The sequence below is a fragment of the Panulirus ornatus genome, chromosome 30 (genome assembly GCF_036320965.1).
Source record: "Panulirus ornatus isolate Po-2019 chromosome 30, ASM3632096v1, whole genome shotgun sequence".
Lineage (NCBI taxonomy): Eukaryota > Metazoa > Arthropoda > Malacostraca > Decapoda > Palinuridae > Panulirus > Panulirus ornatus.
This window is the reverse complement of record NC_092253.1, coordinates 9,318,542-9,332,511: the sequence shown is the minus strand read 5'-3', so window position 1 is coordinate 9,332,511 and position 13,970 is coordinate 9,318,542. Positions and strand designations below refer to the sequence as shown.

General features: G+C 40.3%; 1 protein-coding gene across 4 annotated transcripts in view; it reads right to left on the bottom strand.

Annotated features, from left to right (window-relative positions):
* LOC139758397 (uncharacterized) overlaps positions 1-13,970 on the bottom strand; it is a 135,936-nt gene that overhangs the window by 88,408 nt on the left and 33,558 nt on the right. For all 4 annotated transcript variants that reach the window (XM_071679751.1, XM_071679752.1, XM_071679753.1 and 1 more), the window contains exons 10-11: positions 11,723-11,845; positions 8,319-8,435 (exon numbers count right to left, since the gene is read on the bottom strand). In XM_071679751.1, the coding sequence (XP_071535852.1) occupies positions 8,319-8,435; positions 11,723-11,845 (240 nt within the window). The remainder of the gene's footprint in view (positions 1-8,318; positions 8,436-11,722; positions 11,846-13,970) is intronic.

Sequence of the window (13,970 nt, the reverse complement as noted above, 5' to 3'; positions counted from 1 at the left end):
ATGTCGTCCTTTGAGAAGAGATGCAAATGAGCGCACTACCAAGGAGATGGCTTTGAGTTCCTTTGCATTAATGTGCAAGGCTAATTCTGATAATGACCATCTCCCATTAACTTTTTGTTGATTGAGGTGGCCACCCCAACCTAAATTTGATGCATCAGTATACAGATCCAATTCTGTACCCTTCCGAAAAATCTGTCTGGTTTGCAATGCAATGTGAGATACCCACCAAAGCAAATCCAATCTCATCTCATGAGTGACCACCATCCACTTGTCAAAGTTACATTTTGTGACTCTTAACGCAGCAATCTTAGCACATTCTAACCGCCTGTAATGCAGTTTCCCCATCTCTGCTGCTGGAACGGCTGCAACGTATAGCCCAACAACTCTGGCCACATTCCGAATTTTGGCTCTGTCACTATGTGACAATTCCTCACAGCATTGTGGTATCTTGTGTATCCTACGATCAGGTAATGTTACTGTCATAGTCTCAGAATCTATAATGTTCCCCAAATACTCCAAGCGCTAAGTGGGGACCAAGACAGATTTGCTTTCGTTAATACAGAAACCTAACTTCTTGAGCAAGTCAACAGTGGCACGCACACTCTCACAACATCCATCAAAAGTGCAGTGACAAATAAGAGTATCATCAATGAAACTCGTGATGATATGTTCCTTCTCTCTAAGTACAGCAAAAAAAGGTTTCATTAATTTAGTGAACAGACGGGGACCATCCGCAACCCCATTAGGGAGACACACGTGAATTGATAAATTTTTCCTTGCCACTTGAAACACAGAAAGCGTTTTGCTCCTCAGCTATCTTAACAGAATAATAGGCGTGCCGCAAATCGACAGAGGCCATCAAAATTTTCCATCTTGAAGTGTTTGTACTCTAAAAATTTATTAAATTTTTCCAGGTTAAGGATCATCCTAAACCCACCATCCTTCTTCCGTCTTAAGAAAATAGGGGAAAGAATCTGCTCCTCCTGTCTCTGGGTCTCCTTGATAACCCCCAGACTCAAAAGCTGTACAATTTCCTGGCAAACAATTTCCTTTTCCTCGACATTAAACACATACTCAACTTCTTCAGCAAATAAAGGACCAATGTTAGCAACATCAATATCTAAACAGCAATGCTGAACAATATCTAAAATATTTGGATCACTGGTAATAGCATGCCACTCATGTACAAAATAGTGAAGTCTGCCAGCTTGAAAAGGATGACTCACCTCAGTTACTGCCGGGGATTGTGACCCCGGACTCGGGAGTTCAGGACCCTGCCGTGAGAAGGATTGCCGGTGCTCACTCCGGGGACCATGCGTGCGTAGGCCATATGGATGAAACCTGGCCATAAAACCCCTGTGTGGCAGTCTCCCAGAAGAGCCCCTAACCTTGCCAGGACCAAACTTCGAGGTAGAGAGCGGTTTCCTCGGAGCAATCTTACGCCTTAACTTTTCAGACTCCTCAATGTGCTTGGCTGAGAGTGAGACATCATCATCCCCAAACAGAAGACGAGTCATGGCCACCTTGTCTGAACAGAGGTGAGCAGACTTGTGGTTAATTTCGCGCTTGATGATGAACCGGCGAGCCAGATTATTCTTGTGATTAGCATGACCCAGGAGTGCCAGGGCACCATTAAGCAAGCCCACTTCCTGGGCAACATCTGGTTGGCTAGTCTGGGCGATCTTGTCAAGCACTGTGAGTGACTTAGTCAAAATTGTGGCAGCCGTAATGATGTCTTTCCCAACATCCTTCAAACGGAAGTCTGCCTTCTTGGCATCAGTCTTCAGTGCATCTAAAACTTGCAAGTTGCAATCCACGGGCGCTGAGGCATGACAGTTATCTGGCCTTTTGGCTGCAGCATCCTCCAAAATCTCCTTATACTCTTCCTCTCGCAAGCCGGGAGCAAATACATGGTTAACCATATCGGCAACATGCTGGTCAATGCTATCAGACACCTCATCCACAGGACTGTAAGCCCTGGCGCACTGCAGGAGAACACTGTCAGGCCGCCCGTCATTCTGAGAGACACAATCATCACTGGAAAGGTAATGCTCAGCTGGAGTAAAGCCCGAAAAACCCGTGGGCGAGCGCGAGGGAAGAACCACCTGGCTAGAAAGGCCAATGTTTACATCGGCGGCCGCCGCGGCGTCACCAGGCCCCCCGATTGGGGCCTAAGTTCCTTTCCTCCTTCAATTTCTCCACATCACCACGTAAAGCAGCCAAAGCGTCCATCACCATGTTCCAGGGCGGCGCAGATGCCTCATCCCGTGAGGTAGAAGGCAAGGAACGTGTGTGCTGGGAAGCAGAGTCACCGCCATCACCAGTGACGTGACCATGGGGCCTATTGTTACCGCCCTGAAGAGCCTCCCGCTGAGAAGGGCTGCTCCTGGAGCTAGTCCTATGCGAGGAGCCTTTCCTCACATGCCTGGCATGTTCAGAATCGCCCTCCTTACTCGACCTCCGTATGCCCGGGGCATCCGACATGGCGGCGGCGATAGCAAGGCGTCGGTGCAGGTCAGTGTGAGAGTCAACTCCACAAGTGCCTCAACAACGCACTTCTCTCCCCGCTCATTAACGGATCACGGGTGGTATTGCAGCCAGCCCCAAACTGGGTGACAGGCTGTAGCAAAGCCTTTCCGCTCCAAAGGGATCACGGGAAGAGGGCTGCCAAGCTCGCAGCTGCAGAAATCCGTCTGGACGGCGCGAAGGAAGCACAGCAACTGGTGGCGCGAAGCGGCAAAGCGTATCTCATGGGAAAGCGACCTAGATCTAGCAGAGGTGTGATTTGCTGACAAAATTATGCAGTCAATCCCATGAGAGAGATTTTAGAGTAAAGTTGAGGTGGTGTTGCCACAATATGATATAGGGGTTAGGTGGAATGTGGTCCACTTGCTTGTTCTATCACTATGTGCCCTCACAGTTGGCTTCTTTGATTCGTAATTATTAGGTAGTTCCCTTCCTTTCTATGAGTAATATCTGCACAATACTACCTTTATAAAAGTTCACCACAAGCATAACAAAAGCAACTCTATAGGATGTCCACCATATGACATCTGACTTACCAGTGGTAAACTCACAAATTTTAGTGAACCTATTGGTCCCTTCAGCACATCTTTTGGATGATTTCAAGGAAGTTAAGTGATTTCTAGAACAATAGTAAATACTACTAAACTAACTTACCACCACACTTAACTTTCATGTATACATGTACCTGTACATCTACTTCTACAGGTGAGTGCTCTTTTCAGCTTTTGTTTTCATAGAGCATATCTAAATGTTGTATTCACATTTATCACTGTGAAATTACATGCACTGTGTAAGAATTTGCCTCTCAAAAAAGTCATAAGCAAGCAATAAAAATGGGTTTGAGGGTGAGTGGGACAAAATTTAAGTGTGTATCCTTAACTTTTGTATGTTATAAAACCGGATAACATATATGTCAGCAGTACTTAATACAGTATTCCAAGCTTTATCTTTTGTTCAAATATTGGTATTGGTACATTATACGGGACCTTACCACTTTGTAAAGGAGCATATTTACATACAGTATATATAAATTCATTAAGAGGATTTTGCATCTTTGATGAGTTCTAATTCCTTCTTACACAGTTGTGCATGGAATTATTCTGCACTACTTGGCACGTTTCTCTATTGAACCATGAAAGATAAGTGAAGTCAAATAATGTTAAATGCATTTCTAACATTTCTTACATCATCTCTTACCTATGTTATGAATAAAGTAATCAAACACAAGTCCCATGCATAGACACTGCCTAAAACAAATGTTTAAAGTAAAGCAATGGTGTGGGCATTTTTTTCACAAAAGTTCTTGCTCTTAAATCCAATGTGATATCTATTTTTGCATACAATGATGTGGAAAACTGAAGAAAATCACCCTCCATAAGTTCCCTTATTTTCTTTCAACAAATATTCAAAGAATATAGTAATAAAGAACTAATTAGCAATTATAGGATATTAAGTGTTGGGTATATCAGAAAAAGTGTATCCAAGAGTGTTGATTGATACAGTGATGTAAGCACCTCAATGCAAAATAAGTGAAGAGCAAGGTGGTTTTAGGAAAGGTAGGGAATGTGTGGATCAGACTTTTAAGGTGAAAATGATGGTAGAAAAGTATCTAGCAAAAACAGTAAAAAGTTGTATGCAGTTCTTATGGATCTGGAAAAAGTGTATGACAGAACTGAGTGGAATGATTTATGAAAAGTGTTAAAGGTAAGAGTGGAGTAGGGTAAAAGGGCAAATGTTGGATGGTGTGAAAGGCTTCCACTGAGAAGCAAATGCATGTGCAAGAGTGAATGGAGAGCTAAGCAAAAATTTTAGTAAACATGTGGGTGTGTTTAATGTCACCATGGCTTTTTAACATATACATGGATGGAGTGGTAAGAGACATGAAAGCAAAACTAAGGAAAGGGGAAGCAGAGATGGAGGGTAGTGGGAAAGGATTATGGCTAGTAATAAGCCTCTTTGTGGATGATACTGTTTTGTTTGCTGAGAGTTAAGAGGAGTTACAGAAGGTTGAAAGTGTTTTATGATGTTTGTAAGCATAAATGATTGTAGATAAATGCATGTAAAAGTAGGGTAATGGTGTTTGAAAGGAAACATGAAAAGTATTGTTTGCAAAGCCCTATATGAGGAAAGAAGAAAGTGTACTAAACTGTGTTACAGATATGATAGGAGAAAGACTGGAAGAGGAGAGAATTTAGGTATTTAGGAAAAATCTTGCATAAGTTTAGTGATATGAAAGGAGAAATAAAAAAGAAAGCAGTACAGGTAAGAAGAGTCATTTGGTACCTTAACAGAGAAATGAACAGTAGAGGTGTAAAGATGGAAAAGAAGAAAGGATTGAGGGACAGCATATTCCCCCTGACCCAGACCTATGCAGCCAAAACACATAACATGGAATGACTCACAGAGATCAGAACTCAGGCTATGGAAATGAAGTATTTGAAAGGAGCATGTGGTATGACTAGATGCAATGTAAAAGACGAGAGAGTTGTATGGGAGATTTGGCAAGGCAAGGAATGCAAAAGAAATGAATTGTGGATTGGTAGAGTGGGTGAAACAAATTGCTCTGAGGTGGTTTGGGCATGTGAAAAGAATGCAAGATGGGTAGTTTACAAGGAGAGTGTATGATAGTGTGACTAAAGGGATTGGTGTGAGTGGAACACCACCTGTGACATGGGGAAATAAAGTGAAAGAGTACAGGAGGGAGAGAAATGATGGAATAATGAGTGGAATACTGTTAGTGAAGAAAACATGTATGGACAGGGACAAGTGGAGATCTTTTGCTGTGGCCACATCCTCAATGGGAAGATAAAGATAGACAGATAGACTAAGTCCAAAATTCTTATTAATTTTAACAACATACTTACCCATTTTTCTCTGTAGCACAAATACATCTAAATATGCAGACAAACAAAAACCTTACCGTCTCATCTTAACAATTAGTGTCACATTCATTCTGTAATATGGAATCATTTCTAACAATATGGAATTATTGCTGAACATGCTTACTTCTTGGTGTATGACCATACTGTTCAAAGAAGCTTTAAACGTCTTTTACAAAATTTGGGAAAAAGAATGTCCAGTTGTTAAAGATAGCGACACTAAAATCTTAAATCAGTAGGCCTTAACTTTCTGGGCATTGATTTCTGTCAAACAAGACACAGACATTGTCCATTTACAATATTATTTCAGGTGGTACATTGTACAGATAGCTGTTATTGATGTATTATGTGTAAGTGTGTGTGTGTGTGTGTGTGTGTGTGTGTGTGTGTGTGTGTGTGTGTGTGTGTCCGCACATATGTCTGTGCCTGTGTGTGTATACTTTACTTGGCTACATACACCAAAACTGTTAAATGGCCCCAAGCCCTTTCGGGTACAATGCCCCCATTTTAAGAAACACCATCTTGAATGACATTATCATATCCAATATTCTATTGCTTAAAGAAAATCTTATTAGCCCAATTTTAAGTAGCTCTTTAGAGGCCCGCATGAAGCATACAGAGAAGTAATGCTATTAAACATGACAGGTTTTTCTTGCCAAATGTGTCACCAAACTAGGCCAACAAAACCTTCTCTAAATTGTTTTCATTTATGAATCAAATTCCCATATTGTCTAACATTCTTTTTATTCATACCTGATTGCCATTTCCCATGTTAGCGAGGTAGTGCCAGGAACAGATGAAGAAAGACCACATCAGCCCACATCCATTCTCTAGCTGCCATGTGTAATGTAATGAAACCACAGCTCCTTATCCACAACCAGGCTCCACAGACCTTTCCATGGTTTACCTTGGATGCTTCATATGCCCTGGTTCAGTCCACTGACAGCATGTTGATCTCAATATACAACATTGCTCCATTTCACTCTATCCCTTGCACATCTTTCACCCTCCTGCATGTTCAGGCCCCGATAGCACAAAATCTTTTTCACTCCATTTTTCCATCTCCAATTCCATCTCCATGCCCTTCTTGTTCCCTCCACTTCTGACACATTTATCCTCTTTATCATCTCTCCACATGTTCAAACCATTTCAACACACCCTCTTCTGCTCTCTCAATCACACTCTTCCTAATAACACACATCTCTTACTCCATCAAACCACCTCACACCAAATACTGTCTTCAAACATTTCATTACCATCTCATCCACCCTCCTCTGCACAGCTTTATCTATAGCCCATGACTCACATCCATACAATATTGGTGGGACTAATATTCCTTCAACCAAATTTTCTCCATTAAAACTCACACCCCTGCTAACCTGTCCCTCAACCCTGCTAAACCTATTAACCTTACTTTTCTTCACATTTACACTCGACTTTCTCCTTTCACACACTCTTCCAAACTCGGTCATCAACTTCTGTAGTTACACACTTGAACCTGCCACCACCGCTGTATCATTAGCAAACAACAGCTGACTCACTTCCCAGGCCCTCTCATTCCTAAAAGATTGCATACTTGCCCCTCTCTCCTGGATTCTCACATTTACCTCCCATAGCTACCCATCCATAAACAAATTCAATAACTATGGTGACATCACACAACCCTGCTACAGACCAAACTTCACTCAGAACCATTCACTCTCCTCTCTTCCTGCTTATACACATGCCATATACATTTGATAAAAACTCACTGAATCTAGCAGCTTTCCTCCCACACCACATGTTTGTATGACCTCCCACATGGCATCTTTATCAACCCTATCATCTGCTAATTCCAGATCCATAAATGCCATATACAAAACCAGCTGTTTCTCTAAGTATTTCTTAAACACATTCTCTAGAGCAAACACCTAATCTGTATTTCCTCTACCACTTCTGAAACCACACTGCTCCTTCCCTAGTCTGATGTCCTGGACATGCCTTCACCTTCTCAATCAATACTCCCCTAAGCAACTTAACAAGTATACTTAACAAACTTATACCTGTTTAGTTCTACATACACTTCTAAACACAATTTTACCACAAATAAGACTAATAATTTTAATACTCATCAACATCTAAACCATTATAAGTTTAAGACAACAAAGTGTCTTCTATTTTCTCTGAACATCTAGAAAGTTTCCTTCATGTATATAAGTAAACCAGTATGCAGGCTTTCATAAATACTTTAAACATTAGAATTTGTAGAGATACTATTTAAGGTAGGAAATAAAATAGGTGAACATAAATTTCTAAATCCATTTTCATTTTCTTAAATCAAACCTACTTTATTTCTTGGAACTTCACATGCCAAATGCAGACAAACAAAAAGTAGAGATTTTCATGAGATTCCTGTATCACACTTAACTTTAGGGTCACCATGCTAAAAGAACAAAAGCAGCCCTACACATCTTTAATGTACAAGCATTCTTTCAAATATTCATGCATAAAAATACAAACTGCTACAAAATAAAAGCATATATTCATGCATAAGAATTCAATTTCAGGAGCAAAACATGAAAAGTATTTTTTCAAAAGTTAATACAGAAAGCACATTGTCTGGAAATGCCTTTTGCACAAGCCACTCTAACATACAGAGTGGTATTCTGGATATGTACAAAATTTTTTGTTATTCATGCTGAAATGTTTTTTATTCTTTATTATATATATTATTTCTCCTATCTGTCTCATGATAGTAAAAGTAGGCTGCAATGAGTAGTAGGTTAAATGAACAGGGTAAAAATCATATTGGTGAGTGCACGTTTTTCATACCTCTATTTAGCACTCTCATACTACCAAGAACAGCTGTTCACATCAAAGTACATTAGTGTAAATAAGCCAATTTCTCATGCTAATGAAGTTTTCTGTACTAACCACAGTGCTTTGAGGTACACACTGCACTGCCATTAACACAATTACAGGTGTTACAATCATCCTTCCAACTTGCAGTACCCTCACAGTCTGGAGCGTCAGCAAATCGTTCTTGAAAATCTGAGAAAAATATAATGGGACTTATTAGTTAAAAAGTAAAACATCAGCATTAACAGATAACAAGCAATCTGACATGGTAAAAGATTTTTCACTGAACTACAGATACCATCTATCTTTTTGCACCGGTCCATTATTTCCTACCAAAGCAAGGTAGCACCAAACAGGTGAATAAACCTTGGAGGAGCAATCCTCCTTTGTCTCTTTTTTATTCCTGTTTATAAAGTGACTATAAAAAGAGGGCAGGGTTTCCAGCATCTAGCTTCCACCCCTATTAATCCTCTTATAATGAGCAGAAGATGCATGTTCATGTTCTTACTTCCCTGTCTCCAAAATATCATATGTGAATAAATCGCACCTTTTTGTCCTGATCAAACCCAATCACCAGATCTGCACTATCAACATAAAGCCCTTGGTTCCATAACAACTTATGCAAGATACTAACTGAATAAGCAAGTGTACATAAACTTTGTATTGTACTGCTAATGAAAGATGAGTACAAATCACATCTAAATAAAACCAAGAACACTGAAAAATCTCAGAAACTCATTTGATTACTTACTTTTAATACCTAATCATTTCACCAACCTTAGTGAGATAAGATCAGGAGCAAACAAACAACTGCCTTGTTTGCAGATATTGACTGTCTAGCTGTCAAGTATAATATACTGAAGCCAGCACCTACCATCTACAACCAAGTCTAATGTTTACAGTAATTGCTTCATATGCCCTAACTCAGTCTACTGAAAGAATAGTGCTCCCTATATACCACAACAGTCGAATTCATTCTATCCCAAGCACATCACACCTTTCACTCTCCTGAATGTTTAGGCCCTAGTACCCCAAAGCCTCCCTCACTCCCTTCACATCTGAACTTCTGACACATGCATTCCCTTAGTCCATCTTTCTACACTCATTCTCTCCATATGTTCAAGTTATCTGAGTACAACCTGGTTAGCTCTTTACATCAGACAGCATCTATTACCAAACTTCACTCTTAAACTTTCCTTCATTACAAGAAAAACCCAACTCAAACTACATATCATCTTCAAACATTTCTATCTATCTATCAATATTTCTGATATCTGTTCCCAACTGGAACTCCCTCAAGGGGGTGGCCATGGCAACAGAGCCTCCATAACCAGTAAACTCAAGTGCCACTTCGTAGCATTTAGTGCCTCACCCTTAACAGGCCACTGGCAGAGGGCAAGTCTACTACAGTGTTTCCAGAGGCTCCTACCTAATGTTCCAACTGACTACTTCTAATGTTTCTACCAAATGCTCTAACCTAAATGTTTCTACCCATTCCTTCTATCTATTGCTCCTATCATTTTGCCAAAAGGCAAGGCTAGCACATAGCACTCACCACAGGAAAATCTAGATTTACAAAGAGTGAGCTGAGTTAGGTGTTTTCAAGTGTTGTGTCACAAAGAAAGATTCTATGTTTGTGGACTGAATACCAGTAGTCCATTTGTGGGTGAGGCAGAAAGAGAAAACAGCTATCTGGGTTAGAGGAGTGCAACTTGACAACCACTGAAGTGCTGGCTCACCATGCAGCTGTTACTAACCCTTCCAATATCCAGGCAGGTAGTACTAGTTATATATCTTCTAGATCATTGGCTGCCTACAACTACTAAAACATCCAAATCTCTCTTATCATCTAACATAATATCTCTCTCCCTGTTTTCATCAAGGATATGTCAAGGCACATGAAGACATTCAAGCTTGAGTCTTCAAGAAAAAAAATCTTGCTTGTTTCTTTCTTCTCCTGTTTTTCAAAACTAATATGTTAAAGGAAGATTTCCAACCCCTTGCTTCTGTCTGTTAGTCACCAATTACAGCATGCAAGATATTCATTCTTATTCCCCTATCCCAAGAATTCTTCATATCTAGTTAAAAAAATTCTACATTCCTTTGAATATTAACTTGCAAGGAAGGAGTGCAAATGACTGGGAGATGTAAGAGAAAATGGCAAGAGGTCAAGAGGAAGATGCAGGGGTTGAAAAAGAGGGCAAATGAGAGTTAGGATCAATGAGTATCAATAAACTTTATGGAGGGTAAAAAGATGTTTTGGAAGGAGTGTGAAATGTGTGAAAGACAAGTGAACAAAAGGGAACATCAGTGAAGGGGGAAAGGGGGAGAAGTGATAACATGTAGAGATAGAGTGAGGAGGAGATGGAGAGAGTATTTTGATGGATTGTTAAATAAGCTTGATGATAGAGTGGCAGATGTTGGATATTTTGGTTGGGGTGGTGTGTGAGGTGAGAGAGTTAGGGAGGATGGTTTGGTGAAGAGTGAAGAGGTGGTGAAACCCTTGTGGAAGACAAAATCCAGCAAGGCAGAGGGAGTGGAAGGTGTTGCAGTTGAATGAATTAAGAAAGGAGGTGACTGTGTTTTTGATTGGGTTGGTAAGGATATTCAGTGTATGTATGGATCACGGTGAAGTGCCTGAGGATTGGTGGAATGCATGTATAGTGCCAATGTACATAGGCAAAGTAGATATTGGTGAGTATTCACACAACAGAGGCATAAGTTTGTTGAGGATACCTGGAAAATTGCACAAGAGGGTATTGATGAGAGGGTGAAGGCATATGCAGAATAGGAGCAGTGTGGTTTCAGAAGTAGTTGAGGACTTTTTCATATTTTCCATTAACATTTAACATCATCAATTCCAGGCTGCAGTTCTTTTCCTTCTTCTCAATGTCTCTAGGTATTACTAGCCTATATTGTAAAGAACAAGCACTTCATGTGAGCAAATATGAGAGAATGGTACAAAGTCTACCCTAAGCATTTTGGGCATCATTGTCATTTGCTACTTTAGAGGGTTGAAGAATCCAGTTCTGCAAATTTCCTGTATGAATTTATCCAATTGATGAAAATATGAATGAAGTTAGATAATAAAAATATAAGAACATGAACCGAGAATAATAGTATACTAATGATGTGAATCAATATGAATGGATTGGCGATATCGAGTACAAAGATCATTTTGAAATATCATTGGTTAGGAAAGAAATTATAAGATTAAGTATATCACATTTCAACATGCATTAAAGGCAAGAGTAAATATTCTAAATAAAGGCATATCTTTACAAACACTGTGGTAATTGCCTAGGATTAGGTGAATCTTCTTGACTAGTAAGCTTATACTCTCACAAAAAGAAAAATGGTGATAGAATACAAAATTTTCCATTAACTTAAAATCATCAACAAGGATGGATTAATTCAACCTGTGTATCTAAAGAAAGATGCTGTACTCTTGAAAGGACTATTAGAGAGCAAGTACATACCAGATGGACATAATTTTCGAGTGCAACTTGGTTTCCCATTCAAACATCGGCATCTGTTGCATGCAACCCTCCAGTAGCTACTTTCAGGATCCCCTTGGCATTCAGGTTCGTTTTGTTCAGAGGCTGAAAGAAATGGGAAGAATGAATCTAAATGCCATGAGGCAAAAAACAGGCTGGGCAATGTTATGAAGAATAAAATTGAAAAAGTTTTTTATATTTGATTGCCATTTCCCAAATCAGTGAGCTAGCGCTAGAAAACAGGCAAAGAAAGACACAACTCTATCGATAGCCCACACCTTGCAACCATACAACATTGTTGGAACCACTATTCCTTCAAACATACCCATTTCTGCTCTCTGAGATAACGTTCTCGCCTTCCACACATTCTTCAACACTCCAAGAGCCTTTGCTCCCTCCCCACCCTATGACTCACTTCCGCTTCCATGGTTCCATCCACGGCTAAATCCACTCACGGATATCAAAAAACTTCACTTCCTCCAGTTTTTCTCCATTCAAACTTACCTCCCAATTGACTTGTCCCTCAACCCTACTGTACCTAATAACCTTGCTCTTATTCGCTTTCTTCTTTCACACACTTCACCAAACTCAGTCACTAGCTTCTGCAGTTTCTCACCTGAATCAGTCAATAGCACTGTATCATCAGCAAACAACAACCGATTCACTTTCCAAGCCCTCTCATTCACAACAGACTGCATACTTGCCCTCTATCCAAAACTCTTGCATTCACCTCCCTACCAACCCCATCCATAAACAAATTAAACAACCATGGAGACATCACGCACCCTTGCTGCAAACCGAAATTTGACTGGGAACCAATCACTTTCCTCTCTTCCTACTCGTACACATGCCTTACATCCTTGATAAAAACTTTTCAGTGCTTCTAGCAACTTACCTCCTACACCATTTACTCTTAATACCTTCCTCAGAGCATCTCTATCAACTCTGTTGTATGCCTTCTCCAGATCCATAAATGCTACATACAAATCCATCTGTTTTTCTAAGTATTTCTCACATACATCCTTCAAAGCACACACCTGATCCACACATCCTCTACCACTTCTGAAACCACATTGCTCTTCTCCAATCTGATGCTCTGTATATGCCTTTACCCTCTCAATCAATACCCTCCCATATAATTTCCCAGGAATACTCAACAATCTTATACCTCTGTAATTTGAGCACTCACCTTTATCCCCTTTGCTTTTTTACATTGGCACTATGAATGCATTCCGCCAATCCTCAGGCACCTCACCATGAGCCATACATACATTGAATATTCTCATCAACCAGTAAACAACATAGTCACCCCCTTTTTAATAAATTCCACTGCAATACCACCCAAACCTGCCATCTTGCCAGCTTTCATCTTCTGCAAAGTTTTCACTATGTCTTCTTTGTTTACCAAAACCATTATTCCTGTCCTCTCACTTTGTACACCATCTCAACCAAAACTTCCTATATCTGTCACTCCATCAACAAACCCTCAAAATACTCACTCCGTCTCCTTCTCACAAAGCCACTACTTGTTATTACCTCCCCATTAGCCCCTTACACCGATGTTCCCATTTGTTCTCTTGTCTTACGCAATTCATTTACCTCCTTCCAAAACATCTTTTTATTCTCCCTAAAATTTAATGATACTCTCTCACCCCAACTCTCATTTGCCCTCTTTTTCACCTCTTGCACCTCTCTCTTGACCTGTCTCTTTCATCTATACATCTCCAGTCATTTGCACTATCTCCCTGCAAAAATCATCCAAATGTCTCTCTCTTCTCTTTCAGTAACAATCTTACTTCTTTATCCCACCACTCACTACCCTTTCTATTCTGCCCATCTCCCACCTTTCTCATGCCACAGGCATCTTTTGCGCAAGCCATCACTGCTTCCTTAAATACATCCCATTCTTCACCCACTCCCCGAACATTATTTGCTCTCATCTTATGCCATTCTACATTCAATCTCTCCTGGTACTTCCTCACACAAGTCTCCTTTCCTAGCTCACTTATTTGATCACTGCCTCCTGTGCCAGCAGAGGTAGCACCAGAAACAGACGAAAAAAGGCCACATCCAGTCACATCCATTCTAGAGATGTCATGTGTATTGCATAGAAATCACAGCTCTTTATCTCCATCCAGGCCCCACAGACTATTCTATGGTTTCACATGCCCTGGTTCAGTCCACTGGGAGCATGCCAACCCCATTATACCACATAATTCCAATTCATTCT